This window comes from Ascidiella aspersa, chromosome 3 (assembly GCF_963924565.1).
Source record: "Ascidiella aspersa chromosome 3, kaAscAspe10.2, whole genome shotgun sequence".
Classification (NCBI taxonomy): Eukaryota; Metazoa; Chordata; class Ascidiacea; order Phlebobranchia; family Ascidiidae; genus Ascidiella; species Ascidiella aspersa.
The window spans coordinates 24,110,544-24,132,150 of NC_139449.1; the positions used below are offsets into that span (position 1 = coordinate 24,110,544).

The 21,607-nt window shown below is 40.9% G+C and overlaps 1 protein-coding gene across 1 annotated transcript; it reads left to right on the plus strand.

The window, feature by feature from the left end:
- The first annotated feature begins 627 nt into the window (after positions 1–627).
- On the plus strand, positions 628–21,555 carry LOC146161030 (uncharacterized). Its single transcript, XM_083385792.1, has 27 exons — positions 628–854; positions 2,865–3,015; positions 3,568–3,802; positions 4,785–4,964; positions 6,153–6,343; positions 6,861–6,988; positions 7,799–7,941; positions 8,582–8,857; positions 9,235–9,363; positions 10,758–10,956; positions 11,205–11,263; positions 11,434–11,712; positions 12,304–12,493; positions 13,030–13,162; positions 13,604–13,816; positions 14,121–14,255; positions 14,536–14,677; positions 14,834–15,012; positions 15,126–15,258; positions 15,570–15,769; positions 16,271–16,425; positions 16,556–16,649; positions 16,875–17,046; positions 18,196–18,369; positions 18,632–18,795; positions 19,151–19,408; positions 20,878–21,555. Exons 1-27 carry the CDS (start codon positions 803–805, stop codon positions 21,089–21,091), a joined length of 4,578 nt encoding a protein of 1,525 aa, XP_083241918.1. The 5' UTR covers positions 628–802; the 3' UTR covers positions 21,092–21,555.
- Positions 21,556–21,607: the final 52 nt, after the last annotated feature.

Sequence of the window (21,607 nt, forward strand, 5' to 3'; positions counted from 1 at the left end):
GCAACCGAAAGCGTTTTTTTTTTAGTTTGAACCAGCCTCAAGGCCAATCTATCTTCAGAGTTTGGCTGAAAACAAACGTTTGCAAAGAACCAGTTTTGGTCAATTATTATGAATGGTTTGCTTGATTAAATATACACATGTTAGTTACAACCCTTTGGCACGGGAAGAATATATAAGATAAACATTGACACGTTGGCCTGTTTGAGTTGGACACCCCTGCTCTATATTCTTCATTTTATTCGCCAATAGGTAGGCTATTTGTTGCAGTGTAGGTTGTGTTTAATTAAACACGTGCAGTTTGCCGCGTGTATTGAAGTGTATGACGCCTCAGGCAGAAATGGCGACACGTGAAATAAGAGTTACGCGCGCAAAAACAATTTTTAAAGTGCCTGTTTAAGGTCGGATTTTGGACAGACAGCAAAGTAGATAAGCTTCTGCTGCCTACAGAAAAATACCGAAGGAGTCGCGCTTAGCCGCCTACGTCCAGCACCATTCCTTGGTACAGTAGTTGTGCCAGTCAACCTGGTAATTGCTTTGCTGCCTTCTTTCCTCCGTTTGGGAAGTCGCAACGCCTGACTTGGCTTCATAAACTGAACCTACTATATCCTTGGCAGTTGCCAAAAAATGTCATAAGGAGATAGCCGTCCAACTTTTAATAGTGTAACGGTAGTAATTTTAAAACGCCTGTTTGACTATATGCAGGTGTTTTTGATTTGGAAACTACTTTGTCAGATGTTTTTTAGTTTCTGAAGCAATATATCAATTTTTGCAGTTGATAACAGCGTAGAAACTGATATCAATCATGTCTTACAATCTGTATCCTAACGTTAAAGATGTAGCTCCTGATGCAGGAGGTAAGTGGGATAGTGTATTTTGCTAGTTGGCAAAACATTTGGTAAAATATAACAAAGTTTGGCGCTGGTATAGAATCCTACCACATTTATTTTAGCAGTAACGAAACAAGTTGTCAAAGTTGAAACTGCAAGGGAGGCATAAAAAAACCCAAACGCTAACTCTCACCCAAACCCAAATATTGTTAACAATATAAACCCCAGTCGAAAATGTGGTAGGATTCCAGACCAGCGCCCAAAGTTTTAAAAAATCATTGCAGTCAGCGTGTTTTGTTCTCGGTGAAACGCAACTTGATCCAGACATACGCGACTTCGGTCGCACTACAATAAACTGCAATTATGCAAACGTGTAGTTTTGAATGCCTTACCAGTATTGTTTTGAACCTCTTATGTTGGATAAATAAAGTTGTCAGGAGACTGTAATGTGTGATACTCAGTTGTGTGTTTAACAACCCTCTCCGACGACGTGGATTTTGTTAATGGCCAATGCCGTTTAGAAACCAATCGATGCCCTGGCATAATTCCTTAACAAACTAGGCTCCGCGGTTTTACTTCGACAGCCCCATTATTGCGAGTTGTGAATGCATTTCGAAACTACAAGGAACTGAACCCTGTAAATTCGTGTCACCAGTGCACAGGCGCGGATCTAGGATTTCAGTTTGGGGAGGGCCATGGATTTTTTTCAGATATGACGTCACAAAAGTATACCATTGCGTGACGTCATAATTCAGGTAAAAATAACATCGGCTGGACGAATAAACTAACTCCTGTAAAATAACGCGCAAAACAGACCTTTTGAAAGCACGAAAAAGTAATAAGGTTAGCCTCTACAGTGAGCCGGTTTCCTAGTTTGACCCGATATGAAGAATATCGCTGAAAGACGCTACTATGTCTATTGTCTACACATCTTGCGTTTTCCCGAAAAGGCGAGAGCAACCGCACATGCCACCAAAAAGCGCCGAGGCCACGTCGCAATAAAACCATAGCGCTGTCTGCTGCGGTCAGCTGTGGTTCTTTCACGACACTTCTCTCAATTTTTAAGTTACTGTAGTTGGTTTTTGCCAAATAAGGTTGCTGAAATAAGCAAAACTTTATGCAGATTTATTCCTAACATTGGATAGGTTATTCAAATCCTTACACAATGGTCGGCAACCTTTGTATAGTAGTCGCGGGCCAAAAGCAAACTCAAAAAGGTCTCTGCGGACCGCACAACATATATTAAATGATATTTTGTGTTATTACAACTTAATAACAATTGTGAATCAGGTGGGCCTCGGATTTTTTTGCACTTTTGAAACGTGTTTATAATTACTTTTAAGGAGGCAGTAAAATCTTGGCGCAAATTCGCTGAAAAAGCGTATGCTTGGTTTAAAATTCGAGTCCACACGCCGTCATCCCCCTACTACTATTAAAAAAGTGTAATAAAACTACTTTAAGAAAACGCGATAAATTTTATAGTTAATCTATTTTAGTGTTAACCATTCGGGGCACACCTGGCGAGCGAAGCGAGGGCGATTTTTTTGGTATACCGGTATTTCTTTTAAATTTCTTGTTTTTGTTACATTTAAAAAAAATGGGTAAAAAATATTTGTCGATTATGTTTGAATACGTTTTCCGTTTGTCCGCGACGAATTTCGCATTTACACACTTAAAATAGTCAAAAAGTATTTAAAATGTGTCCAATTTGTCAAAGAGGCGGCGGGCCGGATGAAGTATATTGGCAGGCTGGTTCTGATACAGATTTGCATTAACAACAAAAAAGCTTTTAATTGCACTTGGATTTAAGTTAGTTATTAAATAGTCGAGGTCAGCGTACGGTCACTTAAGCCGTCTCTGCAAATCTGAAAAACGCCGCTTTGCGCGATTGCGCGAAACGAATTTTGTACATCTTTTTTAGTTTGGGGGGGCCATGGCCATATCGCCCCCCCCTAGGTCCGCCCCTGCCAGTGCGGCAATTCAACCAACGCCAAAATAATGTTTTCCCGCACAACAACTTACATTTTTTGCCCGCAGTCGACTATGGGAAGTCGGTAAGCGGAATGTACACAGCTTTGACCGATGCCGAGCAGCTGGAACTCAAGATTGACGTTGACCAGCCCGGACGCTTCCAACAAGCCCTTAAAGTGGTCAGCGGGACGCTCAAAGCTTTAAGCAAGCCAAAATGGTAACCGAGTAATGCTTTAAGCAAGCCAATTTTAGATAAATTAAATCCGTTTACAGGTTTTCTGTAAATAGTATAAGCATGTTTATTTGAGTATGGAGAATGTTTTTCATGCAAGCAGGGCTGCAAAGTGGTTTAATAATAACGTCTCCCCAATAACGGAGTCACTGCGAACCTTCGTATCCGACTCCGGCCAAAAAATTGAACCTGAACCCGAGCCCGGTCAAGTGTGCGATTTCGTCGAGTCCCTACTCCGGCTTCGACTCCGTAACCCAGAATGCAAAACATAAGAAATATTTATTTGGAATATACAAGGCGCAAACAATATTTCTGGACTTGCGCATGCCTACGCTTCATTATTGCGTTATTCTGTAAAATGCGATAACCTGCGAATAGCACTGTTAACCAGAAACCCCCTTGCGAAACGCATTAATCGACCGTATTGTGTCCACGGCGCTTCTCAGAACTGTGTAGGCTTTTTCCGTGGAAATGCCGTCAATTGTACCCACGAGTAAAAACACCAACAAGCACCTAACTCGAAACTGTTCTTTTTAGGAGCGGAAAGGCGACGACCGCCTTTTTTACGACCTACCTCGACAGAGCAGTCTATAACCAGGAAACAGGGGCTCTCACCGCTCAACTTGCCGTCTCGCTAAGCGACGGGGGCAAGAGGGAAGGCTCCATCGACGCGGTGGCGCGCAGGAATACGCGCGGCGGGCCTTCTTTCGACGTGACCATCAAGATCGAGTCGGCCACGTTCGTCTACAAAGGCGTGACGCGAAAGAGCCAGGTGACATTTGCGGTTCACGCCCCCGCGTTCCGTCTCCGCCTCCTTTTTCCTGTTTGGGGCGACTTGGCGCGCATCGCCCCCGTCTGATACCCACGTTGCGGCTGTTTCTTTTACTTCGCCACACTCCACATTGCGTGCAAAGGGGGTTCGTGTTCCAGACGCGACGTGCGCCCCCTTCCCCGTAGGACGAAGTTACTTACCCCGTGCTGAACCCCTTTTACCAGCTCTGGCGCTTTTGTACGCACTCAGACAGGCCTCTTTCCGCTCGTATAGAGTTCCACTTTTTAAATGCTATTCAGTTCAAATAAAAAAGCTGTCTGTGGCCAGCTTTCAACTATCTAATATGTAAGGTACTTTGGATGTCAATGTTTGCAGTGCTTTTGTGTTTCGCGCAGTTTTTGTAGTTCCCTTTCCCGTTGTTCTGCCGCAACCAAGCTATTCCCCCTGCGCTTTTATTAGGCACACACAGTAAAAATATCAAGCCCATTTAAACCTTGCCTTGAATGACGGAGCTCTTCGCTGAACCCGGTAAAACTTTCTGTTATTTGTGAACAGAAAAGTCTTCTCACGCAAAACAATTTTGTAGATTTGGGATAATATATACAGTAGGTAGCATTTTGATCTAATAGATATCCTTGATAAACCATAAATACGCTTTTCACTAAACTCTTCTGGACGTCACACGCTAAATGCTGGAAAGTTTACAGCAGGCAATAGTTAAATATCGTTATGACATGTCATAAACAGTTAAGTTGCACAAGCTTTTCTGCATGCCACTTTGTAACAAGATGGGTTATTTTTCCAAATAAAAATAAGTTTAGCGACACAAGTAAGAATATTTGGATGCAAATAGTTTTGAGTGGGTTAACTTTCCCCAACATTTACCTTGTAACCCTTAACCAGAGTTTACCTGCTGAGAACGTGTCCGCCGCCCTGGCAAAGTGCTTTGAATTGTACTCGACAACTGTTCTCTGTTGTGCAGCACTATCGTGACATCAAGCTGGACATCGACTATGTGGACAAACTGACGGTTCCAGGCATCCAACTGAAGGACTTTAACTCCCCAGCATACGGCAATATGAAGGATCGCGAAGTTAACATCGTCACGGCCTTCACAGACGCTGGTCTTAAACTCAACTTTAATATGGACGACACAACACAGGTACTTCAACCTAAATAATGATAATTGTTTAATAATCATAATTAAGTTAAAAACATCTGTCGTTCTCGAAAGAACGCAAATCCGCAGCTGAAAAAAGTCTAATCGTAGGAACAGCGAAAAAATTGCGTTTATTTTGTTTAAATTATCAAAACTTTTCAATGGTTGGTTGAATAAATTTGCTTAAAACGAACCGAGACGTAGTAAAACAATCGAAAATACCGTCTAAAACTTTCCGGTAGTTTCCGACCCGAAGGTTCCAAAGGGGTCACTAAGGCTTAAAAAAACAATAATATAAACTAAAAATCTTGCTGTAGCAAAAAACCACCCCCAGTGTATAAGGGGCCAAACGCACCCCAAACAATTATGTTTATGGCATTTTAGGTCACAGACCGTGTTTATGACGTCACTATTCGCGTGTTTTTGATCAATGGCTGAAGCATAGCTTCTGTCAAATAGTCATGTCTAATAAAAATAAGAATAATTGCCATTTTTTGAGCCCCAGGACTCGTTTTGTAAAAGTTCTATGTAACAACATTCAAGATAATATAAATACATACATAAAATGACGGCTATACAATTTTTTATAATCTTTATTTAGCTCATACAAACCTTTAATAAATTAATCAATATTGTGTTTTTTAGGTTAATGTAAAGGTTTGCTAGGTAAACCAATTTTTTATTTGTACGTTATTACGGCACAAGAGAATTTCCTTCTGTGGGATCAAAACGTGGCAATGATGCGACTGGACGCTTAATCAGCTACTCAAGTTGGTTGGCGATACTGTAAAAATATATGTATATTATGATTTTAAAAATGTTATTTTTGAAACAAAATCGCGAGAACGAAAAGTTTTTGAACGAAGGGTTTTAGACTGATGACTGGAAAACCGGTATATAACATGAAACATCGCTTGAAATTAACAGACCAGTATATTTAGTTGAATAAAAGCAGTCGCATCAGTTTGTGCGAAAAGAACAAGCAAGTCTTTGACGGCCAAATTATTGTACATAAAATGCAAATAGGTAAAAACGTCTTTCAAAGACAATCAATTTTTTATGATTTCCGGTTTTTGTGGTTTAATGCGTTTTATGCCGCGAGAGTTGCAAGTAAAAGGCCGTCACACCTCTTCGTGCGGTTTTAACCGCTTGCTTCGCAATCACGGTAACCGATTTTTTCTTTTCATGAAGGTTGAAGATCCAACGCCATACACACCGTGGTCGAAGGATGACATGGTCAAGGTGATGGATAAAAACTTCCAACAAGGCGCGTACTTCGACGACAGCATCTGGTGTCTCATGGCCACCCACCCGCCGGACGATCGATACATGGGGTTCTCGTTCGACTTTGAAAACAAGAGGGGTTTTGGCCTGTTTCTCGGGTAAATGAAACCCCCTTGATATACCTATTTAGTCATTTATCTCTGTTCACATTGCCGGTTCGCTTTTCCCCTAAAGCAGGTGCTTTGTCTTGTTTAAAGGGACCGGAGATATCTGTCTAAAATTTCAACAAGACAAAACATTATTTTACACGTTTTTTTTCCCAAACCTCAAACAGAGTTTAATACCTATCCATCTTGCCTGAAAACGGAAAATTTTCGATATCATACTTTATCTCAAAGAGTTTGGGTGGCTTGAGAAAAATGTTTCCCGACGGCAGGATTTGTGTGGTTTGCTTTTGTATTATCATGTAGTGTAGATTAAATAGATGATAATTTAAAGGCTATTTTTTTTTAATTTTTAACATCTATCATAACAAAGCAACATTTTTTTTCCAATATTGAGTCACTGTCAAGTACAGAAAGTTTCGAACTATTTAAATATAAACAACTCCGAAAACCGAAAATTTTAACAATATTCGGGAGTGTCGTGATTGATCATAATTTTTGTCTTCCCTAGCCACAAGAGTTTCAAAGAAGTGACAAGCGACAATCCGAAAGTGCGGGCAAAGGCAAGCCGTCGCTTGCTCCACTATCTCGTACACGAGTGCGGCCACTGCATGGGGCTGAAGCACCCCTTCGAAGAAGGCGAGTTGATTTAGGAAAAGCAATAAATCCTTTATGATTAATTACGCCAAACTATTTATCCACTAACGAGTGAATTTTGGCATTGATACTGGCCCTTCAAAGCATAGGGTTACTCAATTCACTAGGAAACGACTAAGTGGTTTAGGAAATTGAAAGAACCCCAAAAGTTGCCATTCAGTTAGATGCCACGGCTATATATTTATAAGGTGAATTTGCTTTATAAAGGTGAATTTTGCTTTTTTTTATAAGGTGAATTTTCTTTTAACAGAACAACAATAGAGAAAATTTACAGTCGCCCTTAACATACGACAAACTGTATGTAAATATATCAATATTATGAAATCGCATGAATAGTGCGCATTAAGCCTAAATGCCTGTGTGTATGTCTATTTGTAATACAAATGACTTACTTTCCAAAATGACCAAAAGTTTTGTGTCGAACTTGATAATCTCACCAGGCACACAGTTTGGGAATCACCAGGCTAGTCGGTGATCGATCTCGCTGACATGTAACCGGGGCTACAAAATCCGTTTAAAACAACCGATTCCCGTGGCCGACCTTCACATTGCCGCGTAGTGCATTTTATCAGCGTAACCAAAATTTAGTGGATATACAACAATTCACTCATTTATCCCCATATCGTGGTTGGAACACTCATTTATCCCCATATCGTGGTTGGAAAATATTTCACTTTTACGATTTACAGTGTGCGGCTATATCAGTTTTAACCTTTGCCCCGAGTCGGTAAGCGAGTAGTCTCGAGTAGCGGTACTCCACTTCCGAGTCCAATGAATTGTCTGCTTGTGCAGGTAATGTAGACTCCATGAGCTGGATGAACTACGCCTGGAAGTATGACGGCTTAAAAAAGCGCAAAGCCGGCGACTTCTACAAAAACTTCAAATTCACTTTTTCCCGTGAAGAGCTCCTGATCCTTCGCCATCAGCCTGACAAGGTTTGTTTTAAAATGCTGCTGCACCAATACTGTTTACTCCATGTTGAACCTGGTGATAATAATTTCAGTATAGTTGTTCATTGTGATACCTTTGTACGGACTGAACGGAAAAAGTACTATATTATTGCTTTAACTTAAGTGGTTGAAACAAGTAATTGCTATAGATTTCTGTAGACGTAAATTGCTATATATTTCTACATAAAGTCGAAAGCGTAGAGATTTCCCATAGAATTTTTTACTGGTACATACGTTACAAGATACTAACGCGATTGTTTGAATCGGATTGTTTAGACCAGTGGTTGTTAACCTTTTTCATTGCTGCACCCCTTTTAAATCACCAACCAATTCTCGTACTCCCTTCTAAAATTGCTTAAATAACAAAACCATCGTAATTTTATTTATACACAAGTAACTAATAACTCAATAAAGCAATACCGAAATGTGAGTTAGTTTTACATTTAATTGAACAAAGAACTAAATTACAGTAATACATTTTCCGTGTCTGACTTAACATTCCCATACCTCTTGGGGGTGCATGTACCCCTGGTTTAGACTGTGAATTTCAGTATCTTCCTAGCGTTTCGATCTTGAAGAAAATTTTCAAACAATGAACAACGTAAACGAGGCTTGCCTTTTTTAGCTATTTAAGCAGGCCTACAAAGAGGCCAACGATGAGGTTTTTGAGTTTGTGCCGCCTTCCAAGTCGGCTCCTCCAGACTACCTGGGCGGATACGGATATGAAGATGAAGGTTACGGAAAAGCCGGGTACGGTGAATACGATGACGAGGAAGAGTTGGAGGACGACGACGAACAATACGGAGGATACCAGCAGGGCCCAGCTAAGAGGCGCAAAACAGAAGTGAAAGCCAGAGAGGTCGTGTTTGACATTAACACCAAGAAAACGCCCTACAAGAAGGTACGTTTTTTACGTAATAAAGCAATTTACTTGGGTACACTAGTCACTATGCATGGATCTGTAATGCAGCTTGAGGATAAATTACAAAGGCAAAAAGGTCGAGTATATTGACATCATCTTTATTGAGACGTTTCGATACGAGCTTGTATCACTGACACTGATGCAATTTATTATAAACAATTTACATAAATAAAATTAAACGTTTACCAATTACGCGGTAATGTTGTTGTATGGTAGTACTAGAAGGTAGTTTGTCGTTAGCCCTCACGTTCGCAACTTCAATATAGATGTATTTGCACTCGGGTTATTCTGCCGCTGCAACAGGTTTAAATTTAAGTTTGCAGTTGGTGTAATGACATTTTAATATTTAAACCCAGGGCGACATCGTTGAACTGCAGACCAGCCTGACGAACGTTGGAAAACTGCCAGCAAAGATCGAGGCCAATTTCGAGCCGGGTGGTGGAAATCTTACTGTCTATGTTACTGACCCGCAGGGTTACGTTAAGGTATAATTCCAATCTGCAATAACACACATTGCTACTCCTTGGTGGTATAACTTTTATAATGATTGGTGAACGAAGTGCAATTGCGGTGTTTGTGAGAAGGTGACTTGTTAATAATGTTTTTTTGCCACTCGCCCGCATCGCATATTGCCGATTTTGCGAGTGCCCTTCCCGTGGGAACGAAACTAAAGACTATTGTGCCTGCGCATGTCCCGAGCAATTAAGCCCGGGACCGGTACTGGTCCGCGGGGAGTTGGTTACCGGTCCGTAGCAGGGTTGTTAGAATTTTGTTTAAACACGAACTGTACGTAAAAACCTGGTAAAAAGTAAAAAATAATTAAATGTATTTTCATATTTAAACCACATTTACCTTCGTTTTAATATAGCCTACTACTCCATGGTTGATTGGTATGATTAAAAAAACACAATTAGCATCAAGCTCTCGTGAGGTTCAAAACAACTAGTGTGCTGTGGCCATATGAGTTACATAGCACGTTCACACCATCATTATTGCATATTTTTATTGCAAAATCTAACTTCTAGAACTTACAATATATCGAAGAATGGGCTAAAATATCATGTGTTTTATTTAAAATATCATGCAGGTTATTTTAAGTGTGCTCACCTTAAAGTGCAATAGAATTTCATGCAAACAATGTTTATAAACTATTTCCCATAATGAAATAATTTATTATTTTGATATTTAGGCAGGAAAGGTTTCGATAATACGTATGTATAATTATTAGTTTTAGCCTCTATAATTTTAGACTCTATAAAAATGACAAAAAAGTCAAAAAGCCTAATGATTTTTCTAACATTAACCACGTTAAAAATGATTTATTTTTGTCAAAAAAAAACATTCTGTCAAGCCTTGCACGTATGTCTATCCTACACTTTTCAGTTCTCGGTCTGTGGTTCGTACTTTTTTTATATTGCCATTCATTTTTTTCGTTTTTGTATTACGTTAGCTTACTATTGAAAGTGTCGCGTAGGGCCTGGTCAAATAAGATCATACATTATTATATGTTATACAAAAGTGTCACTTCTTTTGAAAGAATGCTTTAAATATCCCTATTTTGACAACTGGTAGGAATGTAGGAATTGATAATAATGATATACCAGTGTAATTTAAGAAAAAACGTAAAGGCCTAAAAGTTTTATTGATATGAGCAGCGGGCTGGGTTAAATTGCTTGGCGGGCCGGATGCCGCCCGCGGGTTTCAGTAAGATAAGAATTCCTAAATGGGAGCATCTCTTTGCAGCGAAACAAGCATAAGATAGCATTGAAAGTTGTAATAAATTTCCTTTCCTGAGACAAAATTTTAGTTTTCGGCCGGTCCGCAGTGCCATAAAGGTTGCTGACCCCTGCTCTAAATGACAAACGCCTTTATTGTGCAGACGGTAAAGCCTGTGGCCCAGGTAATCGATTCTCCCACTCGCAACTACGCCATTCTCGGCAAGCCTGGCAGTCGCGACTACGCCGAATCTTACAGCGAGTCTGTCCCTCTGTTGCAATCTTCCTATCCCATGTTCAACAAGGTCGGAACCTACAAAGTGAAGGCCGTGTACCAGAGTGGCGGGGTGCAGATGGCCTCCAGTAAGTCTAAAAACAAGTATTAGCTAACGAAAAAACATCCGCTAAGCTGTTTTCGTGTTGGGCAAGGTGCATTAAACACATTACTCGTCTTCAGCGTCTTTCCTTCTAGTTATCTCGACTTTGAGTTTGTAAAACGCGGCCTAAACGTTTGTAAACTTTCCCTCGTGTATTTTAGTCACACATCTACCTGTGCGCGATGTCCTACAAAATATTAGTTTTTATTTGTATTACGTAATCTGTTTTTATAGAGTACTCGACCATTACGATTGAAGAGGAAGACGAAGAAGATGAAGCGGCCAAATACGAGGTAAGATTTCGTTCGCACATAATAACCCACCCGAGGTGGGATATTATGAAAACCGAATCATAAAGATCGTGACATTTATGCACGATTTTGTCGTTAAAACAGCCCGATTTGACAGGCTCGACAAATTGAGTGTACGTCCTGAGAAGGAGCTGCATTCCTTTCGTTTTCAGGTGGCAAAAGCGGCAAGTCTGGAGACGTCGGCTTCGTACGGCCAGCAGAGCGCCCCAGTTAACTACTGGAAGAAGTTGGCGAAAAAAACCTCCGAGAAAAAGGCTGAGCGCGTCCAAATGATGCTCCTTCTGCTCAAAGGATTCGCAAAGGACGCGATGGAGGTCAGCGGTGATCGTGGCGCTTCCGGCGGCCGCAAAGTGAAGCTGAAGACCGGAGCCATTTCGCCGCAGAAGCTGCTTGCTGATACCGACGATCTGCTTAACTACTATCACAACAACGTGAGTCTAGTGCCGGCGCGAGTTTTTTCGAAGTTGCCATTGCTCGGACGTGAAGGTTGCCTGTATCAGACGAAGGTTAACAAATCGGGTTGTTTAAATCGCCACGAGTTTTTTATTTTCGCACCTTGCTTTTTTGGTTGGATTTTCGACATGCCTGCCCTCCTACTGAGTCCGGCGAGTTAGTTATTTACACCCAACTATATAGGCCGCGTACGAACTAGTAATTTCCACCACTATAGGTAGAACGCTTGTATCTTGCAGTGTAGGCCTTCAACAGGGTTGTAATGTTTGTCAGCACAAAGCTTTTGCTATGAAGTTAACTAGTGTTTTTACAGACAACTTAAAAAAATAAGAGGGCACACTGAAGCATTGCGGTAGTTTGACGCAGTATGCTAACCATTAAGGGAGGGGCTTTAACGAGATTTTGCAAACCATTATTATTTCGAACAAATTTTGAATGATTTGCGAGGGTACAACGCTCCCGGGTATATTGCGAGGCCACAACGAAATCACAAAACACAACGTGTCCCGAACAAAAACATGCCGCCAACGCCAACCGAGTAAATCTAACGTAAAACCTATCCGCTTTAGCCCGGCGTCGACCCGCTCAACTACAATAAGTTGGTGAATGCCAGGAGCCAGTTGTACGCCAAAGCAAAGAAAGTGCCCAAGGCTGATGGGGAATACGCTCAGCTGGTGGCCGATCTGGTGCGCTTGAAAGAAAACAAGACCGGAATGGTCCAGCGCGCTATCGATGATTGGGAAAAATTGCTCAGCACACGTAAGACATTGCTTTTGTCGGCTCAAACGATTAACCGACGTTTGGACTTCGACTATAGGTGGCTCTAGAGATTGTCTGTTGTAGTAGTTTTTTTAATCTGAAACCCCTTTTGATTCCTTAAAATACCAATTAGAATCCGTTCAAAATCCTCCAAAATCAAATTCGTTTGGTGCCAAATAACAGAGTAGGAAAATTAGTGATTATTTCGCAAAGTTTTTATATACGTCAATTTCAAGAATTATATTTTGTATAAAGTTGATTGTCGTTAGCTAGGAACAACAACCTCTAAGTTATTTTCGAAAATTGCCAAAACGTTTCGCAGCACATGTAAGAATATATCTAAGCACACTGATATGTTGTGGCGCACAGTTTAGGAATCACTGCTTCCTACAACCTTAACAAAATGCAAAGCACAAACCCGAGAGTGGTGGGCCAACGTTGATCTACCTTGATTGGCGGACAGCTTGGGCTTTACCGCTGTGAGAATCGACATGTGCTAAGTTTACTAACACAATGAGCCCTGTTTATACCAACAGCGGAACCCTACGAGTCACCGCCGGCAAAACCGGACAGGAAGAAACTGCAGAGCCGCTTTGAGAAACTCTTCTGGTTTAAACCTACGGAGAAGTTCGAGGTGGACAACGAGGCGTCCGGACTCGGTTTATCCAGGTCACTAAAACTAAAAAAAACGCGTTTGGTAAAAAATGTTTACTTCGCATTAAACTTCCGCCTCTTATTAGTTCTTTTTAAATGACAATCAATGGGTTTAAAATCATCGTCGGCTTATTGCAACTAACCGTGATCTAGTTGCGATCATGAATTTAACCTTTGCAGTGGCCTATTGCCTTTAACCAGCGTTTAACCTCCCACCCACAGTATAAAATAACAATACGATAAAAAATAACTTCCGTTTAGCAGACCGGCGTCGAAACGTTCGTAATCGCTTCCCCGCCATTTCCTCAGTGAGCTAACCTGTCTGCGCGGCATTTGTCACGTCTATTGCGATTTTTACATTTGTCACGTCCATTACGGATTTGCTGTTTAGTAAACACGACAGTTAAGCGTTCAACACAACAATAAAAGTTTTCCAAATTGTTTTCGTTTCAACAGACCTTTCAATAACTTCGATGGCGATCACAAGGCCAAGGCGACCTACTTCATTGACGAACTGCAAGATCTGGAAGATGAAACCGACGATCTGGACGCGGTTCTTGACTACGCTGAAGCGCGACAGAAGAGCTTTGAGGTCAATCCGTCTTTGTACAAGTGGGCCATCGAGTGCTACGTCGTCCATAGCCCCCTGGCTAAAAGCTACCACATCACGTAAGTGTGTTTCAGCTTTTCGGTGACGGGTGTCCGCTGATCCCGAAGGCAAGTAAACTACTTTTCGAAGACGCACGAAGTATAGAGGCGTAAGCGTACAGAACAAAGACAGTAAACACTATAGCCTGTCTTACATTCTAAAGTAATGAAGCACGCTCCTGAGAAAGCTCTTCAACGTAACAATTCGTCTACCGTGCCACGTGTTTTTCATATCAACCAAAAAAACAAAAAGCAAACGAGAGTTATAAGAACTTACTTTATCGTGAAATTTGCGTCGAGTTATCATCTATTCCCATTTTCGCAGCTATCCAGAGCCTAAGCCGATGGCGGAGGAAATGTTTTCCGCGGCCGCCATGATCGAGACAAAACGCAGCGGAAAACCGGCAGAGAACTGGATGAACTATTGGCGCTGCGACGCAGATTTCAACTTTCACCACAGGTTTGAACAATAGCCAGCAGGTTATGTCGAACTCCCAGTTGTTTAGCCTAATATGTTATTATTTTTAGCGTATTGTACAGAGACGCGATATTAGCTGATACAGTCACGTGGACGCCGTTTTTTAATATTATTTTCTATATGCAAAGTTTTTCACCTATATGTTAATATTGCTAAACCCTAGTAATTTCAATTTTCCTGACATGTTATTGCAATGAATGCATTCGGCATTTTAAGACCGGCACAATATACTTAATACTTATACATGAATTCTGCACTGCAGGCATTGGCACACCGTTTATTCGAGATATTCGTTCTCCCAGGCCTTGGCCAAGAGACAGGGCGAGTTGTTTCTCTACATGCACTCGCAAATGCTGGCTAGATACGATGCCGAGCGTGAATCCTGGGGATTAAAACCCGTAAAGGTAAATTGTTTTGTTATTCGTATCGTTCTCGTTACCGCTTTGATACCTTACTGCGCTATAAATTGGATTAAAGAGCCACCATTCAATAGTTTTCAAACAAAATATGTTTCACATTAACTGCACAGCGGCTCAAGATTTACTGGTAATCTTCCACAGGCTTTCGGATACAACGAGACCCCGCGCGGTTTTAACGCTGGGTTTGAGTTTCACAAAGACCATGGTTGGTATTTGCCTAGAGAAGATTACAAGCCTTGGCCAGAAGATTCCAAAGACACTCAGGAGCGTTTCGAAAATGAGCTTCTCAAATTGTACGAGAACAAGTCGAGCGAGAACTAGTAAGTAATATACAAAAAGGCATAAGGCCATAAATTGTCTCAACCCCAGCACTATTTGTCTTGTGATTTTGTGAATGTTAGCTTTTTTAACTTATATATTTTTATTGGTTCAGCAATGATGGTAGACCCATTGACGCCAACGATGCAGGATTTCTCATGGAACCATCAAACTATAGATACTACGATTTTTTCGGTGGCTTTCATAACGCAGGACACATGGCCTTTTGCGCTGGTTTACCAGAACATGTAAGGTATTGTAGATTAATACAGATGCGAGTAGTTGTCAATCCTTGGTAAAAGTGCATATCAGATTCTCGACTAGCGGTAAATGCGGAGCTTAATTTGACTTTTTTATCCAATTAAACCAAACCCTCTTCAACGAACTTTTGCAAAGAAGTCTTAATAGGGTGAACTTTCAAAAGGAAGTGAGCGTATTTCTGTACTTTGCGGTTAAGAAAATTGATTTAGTATTGGGATGAACCCTCCGTATAGGATGTTTATCTCCCACACTTTAAATCCATTCGATCGCCATTGGCTAAGACCCGTCCATTTCGCAGTATACCACCTACATGGGGTCGTCGGAATGCGCTGTTCGCGATCCGATCTTCTTCCGCTGGCACAAGAGAGTCGACAATGTAGCGGACAATTATTTCGCGTCTAAGTTAACCGAAATGGAAAATGAAAACCCCGGCGTGATAATTGAGCCCACCGACGTGCTCGTTCAGCCTGGCACCGATGCCCCTGATGGATTTGACAAGTAAGTTTCTCGTTTTGCGATTGTAAAAGTAATGAATGGCGGTCAAAAAAATTGTAAAGCAGCGAACTCGTTGCTTTAGTGTTGGCTAAGGCAAACAAACGCGAAACGTTCTAAACTTTCGGTTGTTTGTTTTCACAGATACGACGAGGACGAAATATATTTTAAGCTTCTATATGTTTTACGTTTCGTTCTCAGCGTAAACACTGCGCAATTAGGAAATAAAAATAGCGTATTTTAAAACTAGCTTTTTTCGTAATTACACAAAGTAAATCTATTATACCAGATCAACGTAATTTACTAGTCACCGGGTGTCCCAACGCTAAATACTTTCATGAATACTTTATAGGCAAGTTTATTGATATCCAGCACAAGGTTATGACATTCTCTGTAAACTGCAGGTACTGGAAATGAAATATAGACAAACTCTCCAAACTTTGTTTTCACTGTGCCTTGCTGCATCAATAAGGCCCTAAACACAGTACGCGGTCGTTAATTTTCCAGATTCTCTAATGGCAAGTGGACGAAAAAGAATTTTCCTCAAAACGAAATTAAAACCGACCTGAAGAAAGCAACATTGATGTACGAATGGGATAACAAGCTCACCCACGAGCCTTTCAGCTTTCACTTCCGTATTCGCAGAAGCCCGGGCACTAAAGGTTCGCACGTCATCTGATTTTTTGTCCAAAAGAAAATTAAAACTATACGAGGCAACAAATTATTTAACATTTTTACCGTATTATTTTTACCGTAACCATCCAAATATTTGGTTTTATCTGTGCTTTGCAGGCACATTAAACCTCACCGTCCGCGTTTTCATCTGTCAGGAGCGTCACGTCTTGAACCGAAAGAGGTGGATCGAAATGGACAAATTTGTTCACCGGTAACTATGTCAGCAGCTTCTTTTTAAACGAGCGTCACAAGAGTTAAACTGTTTTGTGTTTTTTATAATGCTGCGGCTCATCGTCATCCCTAATACCATTTGTGCTTATTGTTTTGGTACAGTGTCTGAAAAATGCTACAATGTGCTAATGTTTAAGAAACGTGTGCCTGAATATATGCTGAGTGTTGTAAAGCTTATCAAACGTTCACTTGCATTTGCTTGCAGCATGCCGGACAAGGTGAACCACTGCGTGCTTAAGCGTCTAGACATCAACTCCTCCGTTATCAAGCGCAAATTCGAAAACCTGGATGAACAGGAGAGTAAGTTTTGTGCAACTGTGGCGGGCAACTGCGAATGCGGCTGGCCCTACGAGATGATGCTTCCCCGTGGGACTAAGGTGAGAATTACCTTCTGTTCTGTTGGTCATCATAACAGATAAATCAGCTGTTTGAACTTAAAGGGTGGGTGGGGGTTCGGACCCCCCCCCCCTTTTCGTAAGTGACATTATCGTGTTTTGTTCGTTTTTGTCATAGTTACTAATTGGGTCACGCGTCTTAAGCTAATGCGAAACTAAAATCACGCCTTTCGTTATTCGTTCGGGTTGGCTAATCAGCAAGTGTGTGTTCGACAATTAATAATATAAATCAAGCGGTTTCCGCTTTTTTCTCTTTGAAAACGTCTAGTTAGACGGTGCTATGTTTCTCGCTGTTTGTTGTCTACGTTAAAAATATCAGATGTTGGTGTAAGACTGGGGTCGGCAACCTACTGTGATTCATCGGCCCGTCGCCTCTTTGACAAACTATACACGAGTTCATTACAAATACTTTTTGACTATTTTAACTACGTAAATGCGAAAAAATTGCGCTTCGCGCGAATGATCTTACTAAGTCCGGTTTGTTAACGTTTTGATGCTGTATTTTGAACTAGATCAGCGCTTCTTTACCGTTGCGCCGTGGAAAGCTGCCAAGTGCGTCGCGGACAAACCGAACACGTATTCAAAAATATTTTACATGTATATTTTTTAACATTTTTTATTTTCGGCAATGTAATAAAAACTTAAAAATAAATGAAATAAAATAAATGCCAGTTATATTAAAATAAAAATCGCGCTCGCTTCGCTCGCCAGCTGTGCCCTCACTTAAAACGGTTATCAAACGTTGAACTAGATTAACTAACTATTAAAGTTATACCGTTTCTTCGAAGTAGTTTTATATGTCGCGCACATATTTCACGGTCTTGGTTTAGTTTTTCGCCTGAAGTTAACGATTGCACACTAAGCGGTTTCGCAGTTGGCGCCTGGCAGGATTGTCGATAACGCACGTGTTCGCTTTTGCTGGACGTTAATTGGCTGTTTCGGATGATTTTTTTTCTTGTTATGACGTCATTACCATCGCTATTTTATGACGTCATATCCGTCACTATTTTATGACGTCATTAACGTCAGACGAAAAAACAACGGGAAATTCCCTAAGTTGAAAATTCGGAACCCCCCCTTTTTGAATTTCTGGATACGCCCCTGCACACCCTTGTGGGTTTTGCGTTTCAGGCAGGCGAGAAATGGTGCGTGGCGGTGTTCGTAAGCAACAACGACATCGACAATATTAAGATGAGGACCAAGTGCGGCAGCATGAGCTACTGTGGAACGCGTGACGAGAACTACCCGGATTCAAGGTTCATGGGATTCCCGTTTGCCACCCCCATTTCTATCAAGGGAACAAAGGCAAGACGTCTAACTTGGAGCTCCAATTCTAATTGTTTCGCGTTTAACCTAAATTCTGAAAAGCTTGCTTTACTTGGTAGTGTTTGCACGCGAGAAAAGCTTCTCAAAGCAGTAGCCATGTTTTCCTTTCAGAAATGATTTAGTTGTTGAACAACGTTCGCTCGTGTTGTAAAAAAATATAACGGACTAGTTATTTCGAGTGTTTTTCCATCAACAGGGTTTTGATAGAATAGTAATGTTAACCCAAGGATGCTTGTTAAAGGTGACCATCACAAAAGCGATGGAGGAGATGAGTAACTTCAGCATGGCGCCGTTTACGATCTACAACAATTTGGCTCCGGAGGAAGCTGTATTCAAACCGGAAGAACCTGTCGATGTGTGGAAGCCCAGTTCTGTCGTGCCAAATGTGGAAGATATCGACTACAGGTAACTGGACATTCGAGTCTTTTGTTGTAAATCATCGCCAAAAATCTATCTTTCTGAAATATAACTTTAGATGTTGAAGTGGGCGAAATGCTTTTATATACAAACTTTGTTAATGTCGTTTAAATAAACAAGAGATCAGTGGTATACTCGGAAAGCGACTATGTAAGTCTTCGCCCATAATCCGATTAGTTTACTAATTATAGGAGTAAAACGTTTTCTTGTTATGTTAATGACTCGACTGGGACTTGGGCAACCGATCATTTGAAATGGGACTTACGTTACGTTTGTTTGCAAAAATACTTGACGTGGACTTAGGTTATTGAAGGCTATCCAAACCGACCATTGTCCATTTAAGGCCGAGCAGATTGACTGGCCGTTTCCGCGTGCTTCTGGATGACCAGGACTTCAGCAAAATGGGCGTTGACCGGGTCAAGTTGAGACTTAAGGGGCGCGGCGAAAAGCAGACATACACGATCCATGACATGTACTTGGGAACGAGAGACGGCAACTCGCTCAGCGTTGATCCGAAGAGCATCGTGAGCGTGACTTACAAGAATAACACCAGCATGGAAGTGCCACCCGACGGCGTATTTACCGACGAGATTGTCCTGCCGTGAGTCTGCCGTGTATTTTTTGACAGCTGGTAGTGCTGTTGCATTTTGACTAAATAGTCTTGTATAGATCAGGGGTGGGCAATTATTTTTAGCCGCGGGCCGCATGAGAAACCTAAAATATTGTGGCGGGCCAGGTCAAATATAGGATCTAAAATACATACAATATGACGTCATACTCTGACGGTGTAAAACAAATAATCAACCAATGTGTTATTACGTTTGGAGTTGTGCGAAAATGTGCAATTTAAGTCGGATTTAAAGAAGGTCACGAAACGTCGCACGAAGCGCGAAAAATGTGCGACTATGTTTATTTGAAAATGCAAACTTCAATTTAGATTTAGATGGTACGGGAAGCATTGAGCACCGACTAAAAATGTATATTGCTTGATATATTAGCGTTTATTAAGTTGTGGGGCGCGTTGACCCAAAACTTAAGATTAAAATACCGAAAAATTTCGTACGAAAAACTTTTACCTATATTTTTTTTCTTCCTTTTCAAAACTTTAAGTTACCGATGTGTTACAAAGTTTAACAAACTTAACCTAATATTTATATATATTTTAAATATCAGGCTAAGTTTGTTAAACTTTCGTTGGAGAGAGTGCCACTGAGCAGAGGACGCTATTTTTTCGTAAAGATGCAAAAAAATCGCGTGAAACACACGAGAAAGACAAGAGATTCGCGCAAAGCGCGAAAAGAATTTCCGTTTTAGCATTTAGAACAGGCTAAAAATCAAATTCGGCGGGGTCTTGACAAGATCTGTCAACATGCCCTGGTTTCCGCTTAGCCTATGTATTTTATTGAAAATAAGCCGCGAGTGGTTCTTAACCAGGGGTCCGCAAAACGTTTTCAGGGGGTCCGCAAAAACTTCTAAATATACCTTTATTGAATTAATTAACGCTGGGAAACATGCTTAATCACAATATTGGTAAGTGATAAAATCACATTAAGTGTGACGTAACACTTCCATTGTGATGTAACACAAATAGATTGTAAAATGGAAGACAACATTACAGTAGTTCACAACTTCACATGTACTGGATTTTAGTTTATCGCAAAGATGACATGCGTCTAGCATTGTCAAAACCACAACCATTTTAAGACTTGCTTCGGAGATGCAGCAGCAGAAATCACATTAAAATAAACCTGACATAAATTATTTTGGTGTTGTCTATTACTAAGGTGCGCTAGGCATATATAGGCGACTGAATAATTAAAAAGCACTAAACGCAGATATTACACCAGAAAAATGTAAGGGGTCCGCGACTATTTGACAGCATTAAAAAGGGGCCACGTGTAAAAAAAGGTTGAGAACCACTGTGATAGACACTTCCGCCCAAGATAGTAAGATGGTGTTTCTTTATGGTTTTTATTGTGTATTTCCAAGATAACATTTACAAATCATTTTCGCAATTCAGCTTAAATTAGCTATGTACTACTTACTAATTCGCTTATTTCTGCCCTGCAGTATCAAGCCCACTGCCGGCACCGACTTTTTTGTCACTTTCACTCTCGACCAGCCAGGCTGCTACGTGAAGAGCAAGATTAATCGCGTCAACAGCTACCGAATTCCGCCAAGTTATGATGTGGGCGCCGGCACGCCCCCAACTAACTGGGACGGGATAGATCAGATCCGAAGCACGAGGAGCCTCTACTGTATCGAGAAGATGGTGGAGTGCTGAGATCCTGGCCATATAGGCTTGAGTATAAGTTTTGCGTGTGAATACAGTTTTTGATCTTGTATTCAAGTAAAAAAAGGCTTCTATATCGTTGCTTGTTCGTCAATGTTGCTTGCACCATAATTGTACAAAGTTTTGCTCAGGAAAATTTAACTTGCTTAAAGTTTAAATCGAGTCTGTCTATCTTTGGCCTTTTGCAACGAGTTAACTCCGTTAAGTGTAGCGAGCATCTCATATACTCATCAAGGAATATATTCGCTGCCGCTTTTGTTACCAAATTGTTGTATTTGTAAAAAAAGGTGTTATCTGCACCGTGGTGTGGTAAATGACTTTTTTGTTTGTTAACGCTTAGAATAGCGATTTAAATTGTACTGCGTGATGTGCTTTTTGAGTTTGCAATCAAATTTATGCTCTGCTTGGTTTTCCAAATGCACTTGGCCGATTAAAACGAAGTAGATACCGTCTAACGAGTTCGTTGTGTTAAAATTTATTGACATTTTTGCCTGGGCGTAATAACTG